The 24,547-nt window shown below is 37.0% G+C and overlaps 2 protein-coding genes across 4 annotated transcripts in view; one reads left to right on the forward strand and one right to left on the reverse strand.

Moving 5' to 3' along the window:
- Nucleotides 1-43: 43 nt before the first annotated feature.
- On the reverse strand, nt 44-9,612 carry dync2i1 (dynein 2 intermediate chain 1). The gene is made up of 22 exons (XM_079433199.1): nt 9,446-9,612; nt 9,101-9,154; nt 8,115-9,024; nt 7,958-8,010; nt 7,531-7,773; nt 7,362-7,430; nt 6,488-6,562; nt 6,025-6,247; nt 4,838-4,934; nt 4,599-4,728; nt 4,296-4,407; nt 4,098-4,192; nt 3,753-3,882; nt 3,316-3,488; nt 3,031-3,193; nt 2,758-2,865; nt 2,241-2,302; nt 2,084-2,135; nt 1,765-1,925; nt 1,523-1,654; nt 1,018-1,241; nt 44-850 (listed from the first exon to the last, which is right to left on the reverse strand). The coding sequence occupies exons 1-22, from the start codon at nt 9,458-9,460 to the stop codon at nt 673-675; spliced, it is 3,459 nt and encodes a 1,152-aa protein (XP_079289325.1). The 5' UTR covers nt 9,461-9,612; the 3' UTR covers nt 44-672.
- Nucleotides 9,613-12,034: 2,422 nt separating this feature from the next.
- esyt2b (extended synaptotagmin-like protein 2b) overlaps nt 12,035-24,547 on the forward strand; it is a 33,570-nt gene continuing 21,057 nt past the window's right edge. For all 3 annotated transcript variants that reach the window (XM_079440985.1, XM_079440986.1, XM_079440987.1), the window contains exons 1-6: nt 12,035-12,729; nt 18,500-18,541; nt 19,550-19,684; nt 21,920-21,996; nt 22,095-22,167; nt 23,820-23,909. In XM_079440985.1, the coding sequence (XP_079297111.1) occupies nt 12,340-12,729; nt 18,500-18,541; nt 19,550-19,684; nt 21,920-21,996; nt 22,095-22,167; nt 23,820-23,909 (807 nt within the window). In that variant the 5' untranslated portion in view covers nt 12,035-12,339. The remainder of the gene's footprint in view (nt 12,730-18,499; nt 18,542-19,549; nt 19,685-21,919; nt 21,997-22,094; nt 22,168-23,819; nt 23,910-24,547) is intronic.

Below are 24,547 nucleotides of genomic sequence, written 5' to 3' on the forward strand. Positions count from 1 at the left end.
TTATGACCGTTTTTTTGACATGGACATTTTTGTCCACTATGGACCGAAGTGTATCTTTTTTTTTATTGATGCACAAGGGTTAATACAAAATATCCATTAATAATTATAGTATGACAGTAGACTTGATAGTGAAGAAATGATAGGGATCATAAATAAAAAATATACTCCCGTTTAAATTCTACTGTGTAAATATTATATTATATTATACATATTGTAAAATAATACAAAATGGATATGTCTTTATATTCCTGAGGAACAGAAAGCTCATATTCATGTGCTCCCTTTAGCGTTTGATCGAACCTTACAAAATGCTGCTTACAGCAACAAAACCATCATGTTCTAGCAAACATCAGCAAAGTTTCAGATTTTAAGACAGGGAAGTCCATTTTTTCTTGTACAGACCAAAAAAGCATAGCCACTGTGACAGTAATAATGAGTAAACAACTATTTCTCATTCCTTTCATGCTACTATAGCCACCATCAATGAAGCATTGTGTACCTTATTGATGTAACAAGGAAAAATAATTCACTAGGTCTGCCCATTCTATGCATTACTTTCTCTAAAGTATCTTTTGTGTTTTCCTCTGTCATTTGCATCTTATGGATTTAATAGAAGATTCATTTGAATTGGGGCTCAGATAGATCTTTGCTCGATTTGGAAGAGAATCCATCTCACATCAAAAAAGCATTGTGCAAAAAAGACTGAAGTTTTTCTTTGTCATAGGTGCTAGGCACTGTAAGTGACTCCTTAAAATACTGAATCTCCACCTTGCCGGACTGCTTGGCGAGTGCAATGCCAGAAAATGTGTTCTGCTTGGCTGGCTCACCAAACACTGCCATGGCGGTCACCCTGTGAAAAATAGTAAGGAACGAGATGATTGTAAAAACTGTTAAGTGCCTGAGGTACATGCTCTACCACTGTAATTACACATCTGACATATCTTACTGTATTGCACTAACTGAACTTTTTTACTATCGTGCTAAAAAGATCTAATATTTGATGTCCTAGCTTGTTACCGGTCATTGTGTATATTCTCAGTGACGACTGGCACACAATCCTTCACAGTCAGGTCCCAGATATGAAGATCAGAGCCAGCATCCAGAACACAGAACACAGCTGGCCGTGTCTGAGACCACTGCACTGACAGAATGGAAGTGCCACTGGAACATCCAGACCATTCCATCAACGGATCTTCTCTCAGGACAGAGTGCAATCGGACTGTTCCATCACTGCAGCCAACCTAAAGAAAGAAATTAAAGGGGTGAATATAATGTTCTCATTCTAAATTTCAGCTAGAACCTGTAAAAACGGAGTAAAAGAACACTTTCATCACTAATAACAGATAACTACGAACAAAATTACATAATTACACATACATGTAAACTGGTGGTTGTTGAGGATAGACCTCCTCTCATGACTGTAAAGCTCTTTGGGTGTACAGCAATACACAATAAATCGCTATATAAATGCCTCATTCATTCATTCATTCATACAGTAAAAAGCAATAGAAGCTGCTCCTACCAAGAACATGGGATCCCCGGAAGGACTGAAGTCAAGTGCTGTGACCTCCACTGGTCTACAGCTATCAAACTGTGATCTGTAGAACTTTGGAAGAACTTTTAGGCTGTGCCTCGTACCATGTCTAACCAGACCCTTCAATAATAAAAAATAAATATAGAAACATTTTAAGACCAAGATAAAAGACTAGGAAACACCACCAATCCAAATATCCACTATCTTCAACAATTTTATAAATCACCCACCATGTTAGTACCAATGAAGTAATGGTTTGAGTCAAACGGGAGGAACTTTAACTGAAGGCTCACAGGAGGTCCAAATCCCATTATAACATCTTGAGGTGATTTCTCAGTGGTCTGTAGAGAGGAGCTGTGGAGTAGTTTAACTTTACCACCGGGCCTAAGACCTACCAAGGCAGATGCAGCATTATTAAAATGAGAGAGGTCTAATAGATGTGCATTTCAGCAAGGATGATTTCAACTCAGTTCATATGTATAGCGTTTTTACACATTGTTCGAAGCAGCTTTAAAGAAAATAGAAAAATAATTTTAAACTTAGGCTTACCAAGGTCTGTTTGAGAACCAGAATCATTTCCTTTGGGCAGCTCAACCACAACCTGTCAGAGACAAAATATACAACTTCATCTAATTAATCTCTTGAAAACACAGTGCTAACTGAAAGAGGGTTTCTGTGAAAAGTTACTGGTGAAATGCAGACATACCCAGAGACTTAACACTCCATTTTCATCCAGAGATCCTAACTGGAATGACAGTCCCAGAGACTCTAGGATTTTGGGAACAAGGAATTTCTTTTGTTGGTTTTCAAAACTATTGGTGGGTAGTTATTACAAATTTTAAATCGCTTATGTGCAACAGGGTTGCATTTATTTTACAATGTTTTAAAATGTAATTTATTCCTGTGATGACAGTGTTGACATTTCACTACTCGGTGTCACAGGATCCTTCAGAAATCAAGCTTATATGCTAATCTGTTGCTTGAGAAAAATAAATTCTTCTTATCAATGTTAAAAACAGCTTGTGCTGCTTCTTTAATTAATAAAACTTCAAAAGAACTGCAAATCTTTTATAAAACTATAAATGTCTTAGTTGTAACTTATGATCAAATTAATGAAGATTTTTATTCTTGCTGAATAAATCTTTAAAAAAAAATTTTTGTGACCCCAACTTTGGAACTGTAGTGTTTTTATTTATTGAAACAATTTATTTCAAACACATTACCATCTATGTCTGCAGTTAGTGTGCTCTTTGAACTTGTATCAGCAGTTGTCAGTACAGGTTCAATGGACACCACGGGAGAGAGGTGACCCACCCCTGAAAGCACAGCATCTGCAACCATACACAAAACAAAGGTCAGTTTAGTTTTAACCTGTGACCTGACTCCAAATATATATATCTAAATACAAGTTAGATAAACAGTTTTGCAAATGCTTGTGTTTTTTTCTATTACTTATTTAGATGGCACAGCAGCTGAAGCAGTGAGCACTGACTGACCTGTTGAGAAGGTTGGGTAGCGTAGTGTCCACACCTCCTTGCCAACCTCCAAGTTCAAGTGAGTACCAGAATGTTCTCTGAGGTCCCATACCACCACTGAGCCTACTTCTGTACCAGCAAACACTAGTGTAACTTTACCAGGACTGAAACAGCAACACCTCACCTGAGAGGGGTAGACAAATAGGAGAAAAAGATTTAGAATTTTATTGGCTGTTATGGGACAGTAGTTAATTTCAGAAACATCAACAGTCAATTTTAATGATGCCAGTATGTTCTCCTCCATACCTCAGATTCATAAAGAAGAATTTTTTGGGGTCTGGATGGTTCCCAGATGTTCCAAACACAGATAATTGTCTCACAGTCAAGCCGTACAGCACTGCTTTTGGAGGAAGGAGGATGAACAGACAGAAGAGTCTGTCTCTGGACCTGAGAGAACTGCAGCAGACTCACCTGCCGACCTGCAAGTAGATGTGCACATATACATGATTGTACACACATGGTCTGTACCAACTGTTCCATACATGTCCTGAAAAGTGAACCCAAAACTTTTCGATTGGCCCCTCTTCATGTAAACAAATGGGACGTGAGCCAAACTTAAATTACACTTCAAATAAATTTTTCCAAAAGATGGTTTCAATCATTTTAGGTAGTTCTTATCACACTTATGTATCCATGACTCAATCACTCCTACATATCAGTAAATATAATTTAGGAAATATTACCATGCAGAAAGGGGAGTTTGGTATTAAGTTGAATGCAGCCATCACTAAACGATAGAGCGTCTGTTTGAGATCGAAGTCTTCTGATTGAATTACTCTCTGCCATATTCTCCTCTATCAGAACAGCCATCACCTGACATACAAAGAAATACTTAAATAAATAGTACCTGTAAAGAAACTAGTACTTCACCAGATGCTTTATGGACAACTTGATTTAATATGCATATATTGTTTGTCTATTTCTGAGATTTTTGAGTGATTTTTGCATTTTGGTTGAGATTAATTTTAATGTTTTAGTATTAATATGCTAAAAAATAAAAAAATAGACCTATTAACAATATTCTTTACCTGTGCAGCAGAGCGTATAAAAGTAGTTAGACGTTGAGAATCAGCAGTTATTCTTGAAGTGGATTTATCTGTAGTGTCTTGAGACGCCTTAGACCCTGGTTACAGTTCAGAGAATGAAACAGAACACAATACACTGTATTTGTTATTTTTAAATTTGGTATTAATTTCTAATGACAGAGTCAATGCTGAACACAATACCTCCACATGCTGCATTTGCTTCTGGTGGGTGTTGTGTCCATTTGTCTGTCAAATCTACTTCTTCTGTTTGTATATCTCGATCAGTGTTGTCTTCATTGCACTGGACATAAGCCTGGAGACAGTAATCTCATGAGATTGTATGAAAGATTGATCATGATTGTATGCCATTTTGATCATGACAAACGGAAAAGTGAATTTTGGTAGATATATGCCTATATTGTTCACGATATGGCCAAATACTTAAAAATATCACCATTGTCATTTTATAACATGAAAATAGCTACAAATTCCTAGATTTCTAACCTGTTTTGTATTGGCTGTTCCAAAATTCTTGATGTACATGTCATACTCATTGACAGGAGGCAGGTCCAGCAGAGAGAAGGTGATGGAGAAGTCTAAATCAATCAGACGCAGAAGTTCTTCACTGCGCTTCCTTCAAATCAAATAAATTTAAATTTCATTAATTAATTAGTCAACAAATGCAATTTATTTTCATTTTAAAAAGTACTTTAATAAGATTATTATGAAGATAGAGAACTTGCTTCTGTTTCTTTGCCACTTTCTGGCTGACCTCTCGCTGCTTTGCTGATACAAAATCAATAATTTTGCCATGTGTTCGACTTCTGTCAGAGTGCTTTTCTGTGAAAACAAAACAAAAGCACAGAATTTGCTTTTCCTTTTTATATCAAAGTCGCTTTAAAGTCCCCATGAAATCCCCATGAATTAAATTTTTTTGGCTTTTGTTATGAATATGTTAGGTTTAAGATTATCTATAAGCTAGTGTGTTCCAAAATAATGACAAAATTCGCTTTTACAAGATATAACCATTCAAAACACAGTCTCTCATTTCCGCCAATATGGATCAGCGATTTTGATGACATCACATTGCATTTCAGCTTCTCATCAAACTTTCTAGCCAATCAAATGCTCTCTAGAACCCGAAGCGTCCTACCCCCTGCACTCTAAATAGACGCTGAAGCTGCGTCTCAAATCTGTCATTTGTTCACAGGATTTGTATTTTCTGTACGGTGAATGACACGTAGTGCACTATATAGGGGATAGAGAACGATTCAGACAGTGTAAATATGCTTTCCGTTGGGGCGAATGAAGTCTGGTTTCGCGCTGTGTCATGCTAACTGCCACACTCAGTACATAGTTTTAAGAAGGGGGCGGGACTGCTTGATATGTCCCTCCCTGAATTCCTGTTTCAGTTGAAATGGCATCAACACACAGAACAACGCTGCATGTTTCAAAGCACTTCAGTGGACCTTTAAGGCAAGTCATGTCACTCGGCGGCCATCTTTGAAACACCTCTCGGGCATGCAAGTGCAGCTCCTATCTCTTTGAATGGGGAAACATCAAATTCTCCAAAACTGTTCACCAAGCTTACCATTAAATTTCATATTTGAAATCAATATTTAGCTCAAATAGTGTTAAAAAAGCGTATTATTCAGGCTAGACCAGCCTGTGCACATGTGCAGTCTCAGAACGCTGACTGTTTCTATAGCAACTGGGACTTATAATGACAGCTGAAGTGACACACTGACTTTACCGATTAGGGATTGGCTCTTTTGCTCAGAAGGCGTGGCTTCGTTCGATAGAGCGGCCATATTGAGAGTTACATTTTTCCCCATTCAAAACTATACGAGTGACATGTCTTGGGTATTCTATTGTCTTTGTTCATATTCACCAGTAGAATGTGCAAATTAACAAACTTTTGTTTAACTACCTCTCTGGGTGACAGCTGACTCTGTGGTTGTAGGCTTTGATCTTGCAGAGTAGATTCTCTCATTTTCCTCATCAATGGCTCTGTGGATGTCTTCAATCTCTTTTCTTCTTTTGGGACTCAACTCCCTCTTGTCTTCTCTCACTTTTTTGTCATGTTCCTCATTCTCCTCCTCCTCATTATCATCCTCCTCTTCACCAACATCCTCAAAGTCTTCTTCATAATCCTAAAAGCATCACCAAAAGAACAGCATAATATGGAATAAGAAAGAAAGAATGACAAATTTTTAATGATGTTTGTTGGTTATATTCAACTTCAAGATTCACATCAGATATTAGGGAAATATAAACCCTATATAAATATACAAAGATATAAGAATTATATTATTATATTCTATATATTCTCTGTACTATATATACTCTGTACTAAGTCATGTGTGCAGTAGAAGAGCTAAACTGCTTCACACCTCAAAATCCTCCTCATAATCATTATGATAATCTTTGCTTGATTGTTTGTCCTCTTCAGTTTCTTCATTCTCCACCTTGAAACACAGACATGCAATCATATTAGCCACAATGTGTGTTTACTCTTTGACTCAAAATTTACAGAAGGGATAGAAAGCAGAAACAGCCTTAAAAGTAAAGATGAACACATGCAATTAAACAATTTTAAATATTAGCTTCTGAGAGAAACGAGTTCTGAGACTCCAAAAGGTAAATGCATTTGTATAGGATCTGTCATTGAGGTTGATAGGTTATTCTTGCTTTTTGTGTTTATTTTTAACACGCATACTATAACTGCAGAAGTCGATTCTTGTTTCGATTCTTCAGAGCTTTACATTTCAAAACGCATTTTTTAGCGCATTACATGCTCTGATACGAATCTGTGCTTATAGCGCTGTTCAGTCAGAGAAGAAACAAATAGAGAATGATTTGATTTGGTCTTAAAATTCGGCAGTACTATGCAAGTATGATCGAGCCAGGTTTTGTTTACAGTCTGTTTGGACGTCAATTTAATGCACATGCAGTGCATTAGTAATAGTTAAATGAGGTAGAAAAAAAAGTAGAGTTAACATTGTGCTAAATCTGTTATGAACAATAGAGAATTTTCATGTGGGATTTGTGTTATCTTAAATCTTAGCTTATACGATTTTCACACATGAAGGGACATTTTTTTATATACAACACATGCCTCTGTGATGTTTTGATAAAAAACAACAAATGAAAAAATGTATAGAAAAAGTGTTCCAAATAAGATCAATAACATGCAATAAACAGGTTGAATTTTCATTTTGTACCGACTTTAACTTATTGTAACTGATCTTTAAACAGAAATCTTACAGGGATCTCTGGATCACTCATTTCAGCTTGAATAGACCTCCATGTTAACTGAGGTATCTTGGTAGGGTCCTGCATACCCACACAAACATAAAATATGTGAAGTGGAGATTTATAACATCACAAACCTAAAAAAGCATGAATCTCATACATTATTTGATAATGTTTATACCTCTTTGTCTCTATTTATCCTCATGGCCTGGTCATGGCCTGATGAATCTTTAGGTTTCCGCTCTCTGTCACTCTTCTTGGAGTCTGAAGCCTCCTTGTGCCTTTTTTCACACCGTCTATCTCTCTCTTCCCTCTCCCTGTCTTTTTCCCTATTCCCGTCTTTGATGCTGTGGAAATAATCCTTTGACTCTTGCCACTCCTGGTGATGTTGTTCCACTTCTCGAGAGTGACTTGTGTTTGCCATCTATTGAAAGCAACAACTTTAGCAAAAAAACAGTTCAATTTATCAGATCCATTGTAGCTCATTTAAGTCGACTAGCCAGAATGTTTTAACATTTCTCCATAATATCAGTACAGTCAGAGTTACATTATTATTATATTATCACTTTAATATCTTGCTTATAAATAGCAACAATCTTATGGCTTACATGACTTTCTTTATCCCTTCTCTTTTCTCTATATTCTGTATCTCTTCTGTGTTCTGAAGCAAAAGAGATCATATTAGTTTTTGATTTTCTAAAGAAAATCAAATAGACATGAACTTAAAAAAAACTTTTCTCTCGGCACAAATGGTACTAATCATACCTTTTTCTTTGTGTCCAGAGTGTTCTTTATCACTGCGTCTCTCTCTCCTTTCTCCGTCCCTCTGTTTTTCCTCATATTCATGTCGATTCTGTTCACTTTCTCTTGCTCTGTGTTTTTCTCTCCTCTCTGTATCTGGTTCTTTGTCTCTCTCCCTTTCTTCTTTTTCTCCTTCTCTTCTCCCCTCTTTCCTTCTATCTGTTTCCCTTTTTCGCTCCTTGTCTCTCTCCCTTTCTTCTTTTTCTCCTTCTCTTCTCCCCTCTTTCCTTCTATCTGTTTCCCTTTTTCGCTCCTTGTCTCTCTCTTTGTCTCTATCCCTTTCTTCTTTTTCTCCTTCTCTTCTCCCCTCTTTCCTTCTATCTGTTTCCCTTTTTCGCTCCTTGTCTCTCTCTTTGTCTCTCTCCCTTTCATTTTCTCCTTCTCTTCTCTCCTCTTTTCTTCTATCGGTTTCACTTTTTTGCTCCCTGTCTCTCTCAGCTCTCCTTCTATCTCTATCTTTTTCTCTTTCCCTGTTTGCGCCTCTGTCCCCCTTGTACACATCTATGTCCCTGTCTTTATATCTGTCCTTTTCTCTATCCCTCCGCGTTTCACTGTTTTCCAACTCACCTCGATAATGTCTTCTTTTTTCTTCTTCATCTCCATCTCTGTGTCTGTTCTCTCTCTCCCGTTCTTGCTTTCTGCCTTTATATCTATCCTCCCTGATGTCTTCCTTCTTGATATCCTGGTTTCTATCCCTGTCTGGGTCTTTGTGTTTACTCCTCTCTTGTGTGCTTTCTCTCTCTCTCAGTTTTTCTTTCTCTCTCCTTGCATCTCGATCAGGGTCTCGGTGTCTGCGATCCAGAGATTCTCCATCCCTGTATTTCCTGGGCTCCTCTTCTCGTTTGGATCTTCTTTTGCTCTCCTCATTGTGTGCCTGACAAAGCAATGACATTTTATGGGTTGTGCTTCTAAACCTTGTCTTTTTCTTACATAAACAAACTGCAGATTACCTGAATGTGCACTTTTAAGTCATCAGACCTCCAAGTATCTTCTTTTGTTATTTTCTTATGAGATGACGGGGAAATTAACAGCAAATGTGTTACAACTGTACAGCATGAAGCTCATGACTCGATTACCTAACATAACTAAATACTGCTTGCTTACAAGTTCATTCTTTACATACCAAGTGTTCATATAATGAAGTGACAGTTTGCTAAGCTAACTAAAGTATGTAACTCAAGCAGTTTTATTTGGCTATCGATGAGTGGCTAATCGTGCTGTTTAGCTGTAGCATTTTCAGGGAAAAAACAATCGCTACAAAACAGCTGCTTCATAAGGAATAAGCTTTGCTTTACCTTCACAGGGTACATCACTTCAGTGATCTTCTTCTCACTACTCCTTTTCAAGTCAACAATCACAAGTTTATGTTGACAGCTTTCACCGCCATACCACTATACGGCTAAAGCGCACGCGCAGTTTAATAGTACTATGGTAACCTGCCAAGCCATGGTAACAACAGACTATTAAATCGAGCAAAGAGCAATCGCTCGATACAAATGTTACTATGGCAACACTGTCGAATTGTCAACTGTCGAAGACTTTGATTTAGATAATCGAAAAATCGAACAAGATGTGTTTAACAATGTGAGACACACAGCACACAATAAAATATGACATTGCTTGCTTTGTACTATACAGTCTGCAGTAATTGCTTATACTTGTTAAGATACATTAGTATATGTTGATGTATATGTTATTTTTAAGTCGTCCCATTGTTGTTATAGATAGATAGATAGATAGATAGATAGATAGATAGATAGATAGATAGATAGATAGATAGATAGATAGATAGATAGACTTTTTATATGTTTTCCTCCCGGTAAAGAAATAAAAAGAATTAAAATAATAATAATAAAATCAAGAGCCAGATCACGTAAACTGTTAAGACTGGCTACTGTAATATCAGCATCAGGTAAGATTACTCACCTTCATTTCTGCACTTAATTAGATAATGTATTAATTAAATTAAAATTAAACATGGTTTTACTACAAATAAATGAAAAATAAAATAGTTAAACTAAATTAACCACAAATTAACCATGGTTTTGATATAGCTTAACCATGGCATTTGTAGTAAACCTGTGGTTAATGGTAATGAATCCGAATGACAAAACAAGCCCAGATGTACAAAACAGACCCTCCCACCTCTGTAATAATCATGGAGATGTTAGTCCCACCCGAATTGGAACATGAAACTCACAGACATGACAAGAATCGAAACTCAAACATAATTTAGACTAGTCTCGTCTGAATAGGGCTTGTACAGGTGTCAGTTTACTTTCCAACCCTGCTCCAACACACTTTGTAATTTTCAAATAAGCCTAAATGTGACCCTCGACCACAAAACCAGTCTTACGTCGCTGGGGTATATTTGTAGCAATAACCAAAAATACATTGTATGGGTCAAAATTATAGTTTTTTTCTTTTATGCCAAAAATCATTAAGTGAAGATCATGTTCCATGAAGATATTTTGTAAATTTCCTACTGTAAATATATCAAAACTTAATTTTTGATCAGTAATATGCATTTCCAAGAACTTCATTTAAACAACTTTAAAGACGATTTTCTTAGTGTTTTGATATTTTTGCACCCTCAGATTCCAGATTTTCAAATAGTTGTATAAATATTATCCTATATCCTAACTAACCATACATCAATGGAAAGCTTATTTATTCAGCTTTCGAATGATGTATAAATCTTATGACCCTTATGACTGGTTTTGTGATCCAGGGTCACAAATGACTTGATCAGTTAGCAAGCTGGATCAGTTGTTTAATTACGGTAGAATCTAAACTGTGCAGGGCTGTGGCCCTCCAGAAATTGAGTTGGACACCCACCTGATCGAAGTTTACTCAAATTTGCTATTTTGGGACACCTAACTAAAAATGTGTATTTAGTTACCACTTTTACACTTGAACTTGAGCGCATCTTTCATACACTACTAGTGGGTTCAAGTGTAGGCCTACTACAAGTGGTAATACATTTTTAATACAGAGAAAGTATGTTAAGTATGTTTGGGAAGTCGTGGCCTAATGGTTAGAGAGTCGGACTCGTAATCCAAAGGTTGCGGGTTCGAGTCTCCGGCCGGCAGGAATTGTAGGTGGGGGGAGTGAATGTACAGCGCTCTCTCCACCCTCAATACCACCACTGAGGTGCCCTTGAGCAAGGCACCGAACCCCCAACTGCTCCCCGGGCGCCGCAGCATGGCTGCCCACTGCTCCGGGTGTGTGTTCACGGTGTGTGTGTGTTCACTGCTGTGTGTGTGCACGTTGGATGGGTTAAATGCAGAGCACGAATTCCGAGTATGGGTCACCATACTTGGCTGAATGTCACTTCACTTAAAAACTCATGTAGTTCATATTCACGATGTCCCAAAACAGCACAGTTGAGTCTATTTTAAGATTATCAAGAAGTATTAAATAATATTTTTTAGTAGCTATATTAAGTACAAAATTAGTGGGTGGAAATAGAGCACTTTAAGTAGCTACATTTTGGAAGTGCACTTTTTTCGCCTGGGTTGTACCGTCCTTCATGTCGTGCGTTCAGCTTAGTTTACTGAATGCAGTAAAGTAAAATAAAAAATATAACTGGGATGAACCCACGACAGGGAAGGCGACACAAGCAGACTACAGCTTTTGGCACAAACATCAGAAAATATGAAATAAAATACGAAACGAACAGCTTCTTGTTATTGTTCTTTAATTAACAGTTAACACATTTGGGAGTCGCTTCGCTGTCGACGCCTCTGTTTGTGTATCTGCAGTTGCTTGGCTCAGGGTGGCGAGTTTGCGCTGTCTGCGACGCTCACTGACCTCCTGAGACCCGCTGTGTGTGTGTGTGTGTGTGTGTGTGTGAAGCGCTCAGCTGTCTGTCATAAACCAACACAACAGCACGCGCTTCTCCAGAGCAAACCAGACAGCACGCGTACACGCTGGCGACAGCCGAGTTGGGTCTTCAGTTATGCACAGCTAGATTAAAGCAAAGCGAGCCAGTATCCGCGTCAAAATGGACTGGTGTATAGGCGAACTAACGTGAAAACATCCTCAAATTGATTTAGCCCAGCGTTGTACTTGAACCACGCGTGCACAGGATGATCTGTAGTATCTTGTTGTTTACTCTCAAAGCTTTTGCATTGAAGCGCAATGTTTAGGTTTGACTACCGTGCGTAACATTTCGTTCGCGCTGAACATGACAGAGGACATAATGACGGCTGTGCGCGGAATTCTTTCTCAAACAGCAGGCGTCTCGGGACAAAAGGATAGCGGACAAACTGAACCTACAAACGGGGCGATTCCTTCCTCCTCACCCGCGGAGCTGAGCCAGGACTCCGCGTCCTGCACCAACGAACTGACGCGCACGTGGCTGCAGTTCGCCAAGACCTTCGTCATTATCTTCCCCATATATGTCTTGGGTTATTTTGAGTTCAGTTTTAGTTGGCTTCTAATCGCACTCACGATATTTTTCTTTTGGAAAAGAAACACTAGGTGTAAGAACACTAGGTTGAATAGAGCACTTTATTTTTTTGAGCAAGAGGGCACAGTTAAACAGGAGCTGGAGGCAACTGAGTTACCATCATGGGTGAGTTCAACTCCACTTTCATTTATAACATTTAACGTGTTTCGGAACATCATAGAGAGCACACTAGAAAGTAAGTGAAAACTAAGAGGGAATTTATTTTTATTTTCTAAATGGTAAAGCTGGACTAAAAAGACAGAATGCGTTGTCTTTAGTGTAATTTGATGAATACAATATATTTCCTTGTTCAGAGTTCTTTTGCTTCATTCAGGTTTATTACATTAGGACATCTTGTTTGGTTTCAATGTTGTGTCCATTTAGCAAACTCTGTGTGCATGAAACATAACTAAGTTTGGATCCCAGCTGACCACATGCTGTCAGACATGAGGCAGACCAAGACTTTTTGCCCTTTCGTCTGGGTGAAGGTGAACAGTGTTATTCCAAATGATGCAGCATGTGTCTCTACCAATTTTCTGTCTATTTTTATCTTGTATATAAGCATTATCTTGAGCCTCTGCTCATCATGGCTGTAATCAAAAGCCAAGTGTAACAAAGTAAATATATGTTACGTAATGAGATATGTTTTGACCTGAAGGGTTAGGACCAATGTCAGTCTGCATAGTTCGCTCCCCTGCAGCCTGTATACTATGAAAATGTGACAGCATAATGTTAATACAGTTAAGTAGTTAACTGTAATTACTTTACCATGTATTGCAAAAACTGCATTATATGTAATTTTATTGTGAAATACTATTGTTATTAAGGACATATGATTGTATTTTTTTTATTATTTTTTTCTATTTTAACTGTGTATGTCTTTGAAGTGTTAGATCAAGATGGTTTTGAGGTACTCAATCTGCAACCTGTTTCTGGTGAAACCATGTAAAGTCTTTTGAAAGTTAGAAATGATTTACTCATTGAAATTATGAATTATAGTGAAGGGAGATGCCCTCTGGAAATGATAAACATGCTGGTGCAAATAAGCTTAGCTAACATCTTACAGTTCATGACCATCCTTGTTGGAGATATATGATCTTACAATACTGACTGAACATCTTATTGGTTAGATACATAACCATGTTCAACCCCCCCCCCCCCCCCCCCCCCCCCCCCCCATAAATTAGTTGTCAATTGTTATGGGATTTCTAATGATTGATAACAAAGGTGTCATGTATATTGTAGTGTTTGTCACTGATCGGATACAATGCATTATTCCATTACATGGTCTCATAACAACCTATTACCATCTACTTCGTTTAGTCTTCAACTGCCATGGAGCCTTAATCAAATTACATTCTGGCAGGAGTAAACTTGTCTGTGTGAGATTAGAAGTCTGTTGAACTGGTTTATGAGTTTGAAGTTGTTGTTGTTTTTTTAAGATAATATTTCACAACAGTGTTGTTATGGATTCTGTGATTATTCACATTTTGTGGTGCCATGCTTTTAAACATAGAAGTATCTTTTGAAACACTGATGACTTGTTTGTCCAGTTTCTCTGTGGTTCCTGGAATGTGTGTGATACCTGAAGAAAATCACTAGTTCACTGGAAGTGTTGTCTTAAATAGGGCTGGGTATCGTTCAAAAATGTTCGATATCAATACCGATACCTTGAGTTCGATACCGGTTCCTGAACGATACTTTTTTCGATACCAATTTTATGAAAACAGTTTTAACAAGATTACATTCTCAAATTTTTTTCAGCTTGTTGACATGTATACAGACTCAAAGACTCATCTCCTGAGACACTGCACAAAGGAACAAAATATAGCCAACACAATAAATCAGTACAAATAATTTTAATAAAGCTCAAATAGTTTTCAGTTTACACTAGTGCGTGCTCGTTTTAAAACGCATAGCTCAGACAGAATCATCATTTCTATTCATTTATTCTAGGTTGTTAAAGACTTCAAGAAATTGTAAAATCTTTATCCACTTTCATAAGTGGATGTTTTATTTTCTTTCACAATATGTTTTATTGTTATTAAATTCTATGTTGTAGTATGTCTAATTATTTGAATGCATAAAAACTACTTAGTTTATTCAAATTTATTCTTAAAACAGCCTTATGAAATGTTTTTTTTTCCTCAGAAATTCTGTGTTCTGTATCTGGTTTTCAAATGAAGGCATAAAACAGTAATTCCATTTTTCTTTTAAATTATTGAAAATAAAACTTTATTTTGGCAAACAAAATTTTTCTATTAAAATTAAAACATGGAAGAAATGTTGTGTGATCATTAATTAAAAAATAAGAGTTTTAATCATTTTAATAGTAGCCTAGTAGTAGCAGTATGTACACTCTGCTGAACAATATTCATTTATTTCTGCCGCAGTGTCTTTCAAGTGAAACCGAACTTTTATTTTGACGGGTTTCCGGGAATACCTTTAGTTTACGGTTGTGTTTGTGTATATGATATGATGCAAGTTTTACTCAAATCAAACGGTAAAATGCACATGAAGTGACTCTGAGCAGTTCTGGAGCTGTTGTTCATGTGTTTATGTCCTCATTTAGTGAGACGGCAGACGCTGAAATGTCACGCGAGCTTCAGTCTGTGTCAAGTAAGCGAAACTGCGTGATATAGAGAGCAGACTGCTCCGTGCGCTTTCGAATCGCTCTCGCGGATGTCAAACACTGATCAATCAGCACCGCGTCACTTCTAGTCAAACACACCTAGTGCTGCAGGCTTATTGGCTCATTGACGTTTATGAGATTAACCCCTTAGGTATCGAAATTTGGTACCGAACGACTAGACGTTTTTCGATACTCTGTGGTATCGAGGCAATTCGATCGGTGCCTAAAAAGTATTGAACTCGATACCCAGCCCTAGTCTTAAATGACATGGGTCTTGCAGAGACGTGTTATATCTCTTGCCTAAAAGATTCAAGCTTGCTACACTAATGTCTAGTTACATGCATTACTGAGTTCAAAGTATATGTTGTTGCATGTTACAAAATATGTAAATACATGTAATAACTTATATTATTTATTTATTTTATTATTTATTTATATAATATATTTATTACTTAATATGCAACAGTGATCACAAGCAAGTTTAAAAAAAAATAGTTTTTAGTGTCACATGACATCTTCATCTCATATGGCTATTTATAAACAGACAAACCATTTACATCACAGATTATCACATTCTCATCAAATTATGTTTCTGTCAGGAATCTATAGTCTTTACATCTCTACATCTTACTGTGGTAACTCTACAATCTGTCTCATCTCTAGACAGATTTTTTTAAAGGAACATTCTCATGGATATCTGTCTATGGTCTTGTCCATGTAGAGAAATCCTCAGAGATCTCTAGTGACCATAGAAACACAGTTACCATGGGAACTTTCAGTGTCTTTCCTACATATCATTAATACTAAACAAATGAGTCAACATTCATTTTGGAGGGACACCCAAAGTCCAGTGCTGGGTGTAGTAGCTCTAGCTGTGTCAAAACCTATTTGCCCTGACTGGTGGTTATACTAGAATATGTCAGTGGGAGAGCTTGCTGAGGAAAGTGCTGTGCACCAACATTGTTTTGCGATTAAAATAAATTCAGAGTGATTGCACTGCAGAAGGAAGTCACACTCCCCCATTTTGCCTCTTGAGATTACAATGTTACTTTTATAGGACATATAGAAGGAGGTTAGCTTTATAGGTGCCACAAACGCTTTATATTTTCAGGCTGAGATCGCGTTGTATTCTCAGGTAACCTGATGCGGTTTACCTGAGATTTTCCTTTCAGCTTTTGCTTAATGTTTTGGAGAGAAGCGTTTATGGTTTTGCAGCTGTGTTGCCATAGTGATGAGATTCAAATGTGCCCTATACATTTGTTTTGCTTGTGTGTGGCATTTGTTTGTCATTTAAAGTTTCAGTTGTAAGATGTTAAATTACAAGGGCATTTTGTGGTCAGTAAATCTACATTCAGACAGGCAAAAGTGGCCAAAATCCTGTTTATTTATTTTGTTTTATTAATAGACTCAGATCTGGTTTAGTTTTTATATCAATGTGAACAGCACAAACCACATAAAATCTGATTTTCTTTTATTCTGGTTTAGGCCACTTTCAGTCATAAGTCAGATAGAGGTCTGATATTTTGCAGTGCAACCTCAGTCTGAATGGTCATATCATAAATCATTGAGTGTTTTATGATTAACATTCATTAAAATTCTGCATTGACAGGAGTCACTGCAAAAAAAATTACATACCAGAATGTGGAAGAAAGCTGCAAAGCTATTCAGTGGAGCTGTTATAGAAGAAGTATTACAGTTACAGCTCTACACAATCAAAACTTGAGGGAAGACTATATGAGGAAAAACTTTGCTCTCTTTCTCCTCATCCTTGTCCTCACTATTGCCTGCTCACAAATTTGCTGGCTCCTGATGCACATCATCTTATAGATGCATGGATAAACACTGAGTTCAGTGGCCCCCACATTTACTTCTGTATGACAGCATGTTGCTGTGTGATGTCTTTGCTGTTCTTTTGTGCATGTGGGTTAGTTCAGGACCAGTTCACACTTGAATCTGTTATTGGCTACAAAAATATGCGAACGTTCAAACAAAAAATTGCATCTGAGCAAAATAAGGCATGGAGTGTCAACGTAGCCAGTCTCAGAAGTTCTTTGTGGCGTCACAGTGCCTGTTGGGTGGAAAAAAAGTTTTTTTGATACCTGATAAGTTAAAGGGGTAGTTCACCCGATTCTGATTCTGAGATCATTTACTAACTGTCATGTCATTCCTAGTCTTAGCCTCAGATGTCATGCCCATAGACAGCTGGCTGAACGTCTGAAAGCGCACAAAATTGGAAACACTTCGGGAGTTTTGAAGTCGTCATCTGATTGGTTCAATTATACAGGATTTCCGGGAGACGTGTGTGTCGCGCTCCTTAACATTCCGCCTGGAAACAAAGATGCCGTGATGCCAAACCCCATCACAAAAGAAGAAAGCCATCATTTTTACAACTGTGACAGTGAGCGCTTATCAGGGTCAACTAAACGCTGGATTTTCAAAAATATAAGAAATATGTAAAGTTTGCAGCATAGAAACTTTAAAATACGTCCAAGGGTTTTACACACCGGTCGTGGAGACATTGTGGGGACATTTTCAAGCCCCTAAACATAATGCGGCACAAAACGAAACATGATTGCTTTACCTGTCTGTCATATTGCCTCTTGGGCGGCCTTGACCATTTAAAGCGTCCAAGATTCTCAGACCTTCTGACATCAGTCTGAAGATCTGGCTACGTGAGACTATGTCATTCCAAACCTGTATTACTTATTTTTCTGTGAAACACAAAAGGAGATATTTTGAAGAAACTTTATTGTCCATATAATGAAAGTCAGTGGGGTCCAAAACAACGCTGGATCCCAATGACATAATTTAATTTTATTGTATGGCACTGGAAAGGAATAAAAGTGCACTGTTAGTGTGTCATCTTGAAAGGAAAAAAGTGCACTGTTAGTGTGTCATCTTGCTCCCTCCCACTGCATGAAACAAACGCAGGCTAAGCATTTTACACATACAGGGATTTAACTGCAGCTATGCTCATCCCTGATCCTATTGCTCTACATATAGACATGATAATACCACTGAAGTGAAAGAAAAGGAGAGAACACACATGGGTGCCACATTTGGGAAAAGGGAACCTTTGACATATTTAGACAGTCTTTTTATTTTGTCATATGCTGAAAGTTTATTTTTCATACCATCTGTGAACCAAGGGTGTGTGTAGAAAGCCTGAGGGCTTTCTTCAAAGACACTGCAGCACATTTACAGAAGCAGTCTTGTTCCGTCTCTCTTTTATTAATATGATACATTTGTCTATTTCTCCACCAGGTTCATTATCCAGATGTGGAGAGAGTTGAGTGGCTAAATAAGGTGAGATAATTATTAGATAATAATTGCCTGTTCCTTAATAATTTCAAGTAATCATCATCCTGCACTCTCGTATACATGTGTCTGCAGTCAATATTCTGGAATCTGATACTCTCTTGCTCTCTTTCTCGCTCGCTACGAGGGGGGGTGGGGTGCCATTGGTTGTACACTGGTGCTATAATCAAGTGTGCTTTGCTCTTGTTACACTACATGTAGCAACCATTTTTCACCCTCTGTGTCAAAATCAGTGCCTTTTTTTAAATATTCATTGTACATATACCTTCAGTGGCTCCCAGCCTTCAAACAACATGCCAGATTTGAATATTTCATTGGCATTTTGCCCAGCGGCGTAATTTATTTACCTGAATGGCCTCATGCTTCTGCAAAGTATGTCTGCAACATTCAAAACCATGCAAAACTATTTACATGAAACACTGCAGAATCACTGATGTTTTTAAACATGACAAAACTGAGAAGGATAAAAACTCTTACAGTACTGTATCCTACTAATATTACATTATAAACTTTCACACACGCATTTTGAAGCTCATAAATGTGTTATAATTAATCCTGTCTCTTTTTCATTATTTTGCTGCATCTCTAAATTATTTAAAAGGTTTTAGATGTTATTTCTTTGCTCTCAGACATATGATACATTTATTTTTTTAAATAATTCTGTTTGTGCAATCCCAGTATGGCTGCCTGTTCTGTTGTCGTGTTTCTTGATGCCTCCTAGAGTATTTGCAATTAGTCAAGTTACAACATGTCCTCCAGTTTGTTTAAATGAAAACTGTGAACCTTGTATCACACAACCTTGTTGTGGAAAAAATATTGAAGATTTTGTTTTTAGCAAGTGTAGTCAAGAGAGTAGCAAACAAAGTTAAAACTTTTCTGGTAACTAATGAGTTTCAGAGCAGCTTTTCAGTCAGTAGTCAGTAGTAGTAAGAAATGAAGATGCCCTAAGTGCCTCAATTTGCATAGAACTGAGCAGGTACACTCTTTGCCTTTCAGACAGTGAAACAGATGTGGCCTTATGTGTGTCAGTTTGTGGAGAAGCTGTTTAAAGAAACAATCGAGCCAGCTATCAAAGAAGCCAATGCCCAACTCAGTACATTCAGCTTTACCAAGATCGATCTTGGAGATAAGGTATGTATGCTTGCAGAGTTCTCACTGCCTATGAATGTTCAACAAAGTGCTTACAAAGTGCATCCTATTAGAGAACATGCAAATCTTTGTTCACGATGTTTAATATAACATCAGTCATACTGTTTTTGGCCGAGTCTGCCTCACAATTTATAGACACCAACGTATTACATACATGTTTTTGGCTCCTTTCTCTCTCAGTCAGCTTGTGATTTAACATATCCGGTTATTCAGCCAAGAGTAGAATGTTGAAAGGGAATAACTTCAGTTGGCTTCCACCATGGCTTAGCACTGAGTCCACATGCGGCCACATTTTATATATGCAAAGGTTTGGGAACACCTTGCAGAATTTGTGAAAATGTGAATAATATTATCAAAATAAGAGAGATCATACAAAATGCATGTTATTTTTTTTATTTAGTACTGTCATGAGTAAGATATTTTACATAAAAGATGTTTACATATAGTCCACAAGACAAAAAATAGCTGAAATTATTAAAATAACCCCATTCAAAAGTTTGGGAACCCTTGGTTCTTAACACTGTGTTTGGTTACCTGGATGATCCACAGCTGTTTTTTCTTTCACGATGGTTGTTCATGAGTCCTTTGTTTGTTCTGAACAGTTAAACTGAGCACTGTTCTTCAGAAAAATCCTCCAGGTCCTGCAGAACCTTCAGTTTTCCAGCATCTTTTGCATATTTGAACCCTTTCCAGCATCGACTATATTTTGAGATCCGTCTTTTCACACTTGAGGACCATTGAGGGACTTAAGCACAACTATTAAAAAAGGTTCAAACATTCACTGACGCTCCAGAAGGAAACACGATGCATTAAGAGCCTTTGTTCAAAGAAAACTTTTGAACAACAACAAAAAAAAAAAACAGTCGTGGATCATCCAGGTAACCAAACACAGTGTTAAGAACCAAGGGTTCCCAAACTTTTCAATGGGGTTATTTTAATAATTTCAGCTATTTGTTTTGTCTTGTGGACTAAATGTAAACTTTTTTTATGTAAAATATCTTACTCAGGACAGTACTAAATAAAAAATAACATGCATTTTGTTTGATCTCTCTTATTTTGTTAAAATTCACATTTTTACAGATTCTGCAAAGGGTTCCCAAACTTTCGCATGCAACTGTGGGTGTGTGTGTGTCTGTGTGTGTGTCTGTGTGTGTGTGTATGTGTGTATAGCCACATTAGGAATATTTTAGCTTTATTCTATATTGTGTAGATTATTTCTGTTTATATATTTATATATTTATTTAGTGTAGCTCATCTAGACATTTTGTTGTTCTTGTCTTGTATAAGAATTATACACATTATATAATTTTATGATCTCTAACTTTCGATGACCAATAGATTAATACATCTAGCCATTTTAAGATTAGCTGCATAGCAAGTGTTCGACAATCCTGATGTGATTTTTCAGTACTACTACTTATCCGTACTACACATAATTTTGTTATCATTATATTTTGTTTGTTATTTTATTTACTTTATTAGTTTTTTTTTCATTTTGTTGTTCCTCTAGTCAGGCAAATGGCCAGCCACCCAATCTGAGGCAGTCAGATTGTACTGGTGTTTTTGTGTGTACGCCTAGTTACTGCAGTTGGAAGTCTTTCTGCTCTTTAAGACTTTGAATAGTCAGAAAAGACTGTGCTTCAGCAGACAACTGCTTTAAGACACCGTACATATTTCATACAACTCTGCAAATGTAACTAAGCATTAATTTATAAGCCTCTGTAAACATTTCATTGTGAAAATCATGTATTTGGCTTATGCAGCCAACAGTTCACAGTGGGATTTACGGCAAGTAAAATTTCTAAACAAATAAACAGTTTGCATAATTTTTCCAGAGGAAATGTATAAATAAGTGGATTGAAAGCTAATACAGTATAATTTCTGATACTATAAATAGGCTTATATCAATAAATTGATTAGTCTATAAAACTGTTTCATTCAAAGACTGTGTATGTGATTTGCGGTATAAGACCTTCTTGCATATTTTATTGAGGATAAGATATTGCTTAACTACTTAAAACTAAAATGACATTGCACTAAAAAGCTATATATTGCATCAGGAATAGGAAGGTTGACGTAAGAAATTTAAACCTTTTGGAAAAGCTGACCAGCTGTCAGATGGAAATAGTTTATGTTGTCAGGGCTCTGTGGAGGAATGCATGCTGGTTAAAGAAATGTCAACCCCTGACGGGACATCTGTGTTCATCTCTGTCACAGCCTCTCAGAATCAATGGGGTCAAAGTTTACTCTGAGAACGTGGACAAACGGCAGATCATCATGGATCTTCAGATCAGGTGACATCACATTATATATGCTATGCTGACATCTTTTGATCTTTTATTTAACTTTCTGCTTGTCCCACAGGTTTCAATATTTCTCTTTTCTTTTATAGCTATGTTGGGAATACTGAAATCGATGTGGATGTCAAAAGGTACTACTGTAGAGCAGGGATCAAAAGTATACAGGTATATTGTTATATATTCTCATAAAACATTTTGGAGTGATATGCTCCGCTCTTGTGCCGCATACAGCAGTAGGATTACACTGTTATTTGTTCACAACAGATACACAGCAGCTCTGTTATGTATGGCATCTTCCATTGAGTTTGTCTCCATGACCCAGTGGATTATGTTAGCCAAGGCCAGAGAGTTCATTTGTTGGATACAGGGAAGCTCTTTCCTATATTGTGATGCAACCACGTGTTTCATGGAAGGAATCCAGTCGACTGTAGAACGGAGCCTATTTTTATTTTGACAGAAAGGGTGTGTGTGTATTTATAGAGAGACGTGTAACCAAATACTAAATTGCCCTTGTACTGTTTGTAGTGCATGATCAGATATATACACACATGCTCACACAATGACCGTTTTGTACATGATTTATGGACTTGTTTCATTCTGTTGCATTAAATGCATAGCAGAGTAAACTCTCTGTGTGACAGCATGCTGTTTTTATGTATGATGTATTGTTTACTATATGGCAAGGAGGTCTATAATACCTGGAGAGAGCTGTTCCCATTCCCATTCATCTCTACGATAGTTACACAGGGAAGTCTGAGGCTGCAATCTTTGCTTTATGGAAACTTAGTTCCAGAAAAACAATAATAGCACATTTCATGGCTTTAAGAGCACTTATAAAATAATTAGTCACTGGTAAAAGATGTTCAATAATATAATAAACATGTAATGAATCTTTGTGTTTTACATGTCACGAAATTCAAATTAAGGTTTATATATTTATATAACACCTTAATTGCAATTCAAAGTGCTTTACATACAAATAAGAAAGAAAGAAAAATAGAAAAGAAAAATCATCAGAAAAAGCAGTTAATAATAATAATAATTTGTTACATTTATTTAGCGCTTTTTCTGGGTACTCAAAGCGCTTTACATAGAAGGGGGGAATCTCCTCAACCACCACCAGATTAATATATACATTGACCTTGTATAACCTCTTCCACATATTATGATTTCATAATTGACTACTTGAGACAGGACATTCCCTAGAGTTATTTGTTCTCATTAGCAGCTCTTTGGTAATGAAGGATTGTTCAAAACAGACGCTGAAGCATGATTCTGTTGCTCTGAGCTGAAGTGATGGCTGTGAAGGTGAAATGTCTACTACAGAGTATGTGGAGTGCTGTCAAGCAAAATAATAAATGTATCAGTGTCAGGATCCTGACACATTCATCGTCAGCCTGGGGCGCATTGTGGTTAGTTTGACAGCACTGCTCTCTCACGCCAAAAATCTTTTCTCATTTTCCAGAAAAGAATAACAGTAGAACAAAATAAATTCAAATGAGATACAAATTTCCATAATATATCAAAACTTAATGTCTTATTTACAGGAAAATAAGACAATGATTAAGAAACACAGTTCTGTCATTCCATTTGTGGTCTCCAAGGCTGATGAAGTGGGTTGTTCCTAATTAAGGCAGCAATGCTTTCATTAATATAATCTGGTGAATGCCAATTTTTTTTTTTAGCTTTTTTAATTGAGGATATTGGAGTAAGGTACACACCAAACCTCTAGTGAGAATCCTTACCAGTGTTTCAAAATTTAATGTGATGTGTCTGTCTCTCTCTCTGTGTATGTGCTTGGCCGCATGTCTGAATAGCTACATGGAGTTCTGCGGGTGATTCTTGAGCCACTTTTGGGGAATATGCCGCTGGTTGGTGCTCTTTCCCTCTTCTTCCTCAAGAAGCCAGTGAGTTAAGAACAATATTACTTCCTTGATAATATTGCCTGCATTTTTGTCTGATGAAGACAAAAATGCTAAAGTTTGGAACTGTGATATCAGTGTGTGGACATGTATTCCCTTTTTCACTTTTGCTGCCTCTTGTCCTGCACCTATATTTCACTACAGCATACAAAGGAGCATTATCTCTGAAATGCTGTTGTTTGCAGTTATTCAGCTCTTGCAACTATATGTATTACATTTATAGCTTTAGATTATTTTTTTTTACAAACTTCAATGTTTCTATACATACAACGTCCTGGATGAGTTTTAGGAAGAAAGGATCTTAAAGAAGGAGTGTTTTAAGGACATCTGATGAGACCGCTATCAGATAAGATTGTGAATGCTGAAAGAAGATAAAGGCATAAGATCAGAAGCCAGTGTGGAATTTGAGTGGGCAGTGACTTGGTTCTTTTTAAACAGCAGGAAATATTTTAACTTTTCAAACTACATCATAGAGTCCTCGTAATTAGTGCATGCAGAAAACATCTAGAAAGAATTAGTTTTACTTCCATCAGCTATATGTTGCAGTCTGTCCAAGGGCAGCTAAATGACTTTGAGATATCTACAAATGTTGTAGAAATGGAGGGGAACAAGTCAAGAACTAA

This window comes from Barbus barbus (genome assembly GCF_936440315.1).
Source record: "Barbus barbus genome assembly, chromosome: 2".
Classification (NCBI taxonomy): Eukaryota; Metazoa; Chordata; class Actinopteri; order Cypriniformes; family Cyprinidae; genus Barbus; species Barbus barbus.

What these genes read in the sequence shown, in the direction of transcription:
- dync2i1 (XM_079433199.1), bottom strand. An exon ending in GAAGGGATAAAGAAAGTCAT is followed by an intron (nt 7,774 to 7,957) that starts GTAAGCCATAAG and finishes TGCTTTCAATAG; the next exon opens with ATGGCAAACACAAGTCACTC. An exon ending in ATGGAGTGTTAAGTCTCTGG is followed by an intron (nt 2,136 to 2,240) that starts GTATGTCTGCAT and finishes TGTCTCTGACAG; the next exon opens with GTTGTGGTTGAGCTGCCCAA.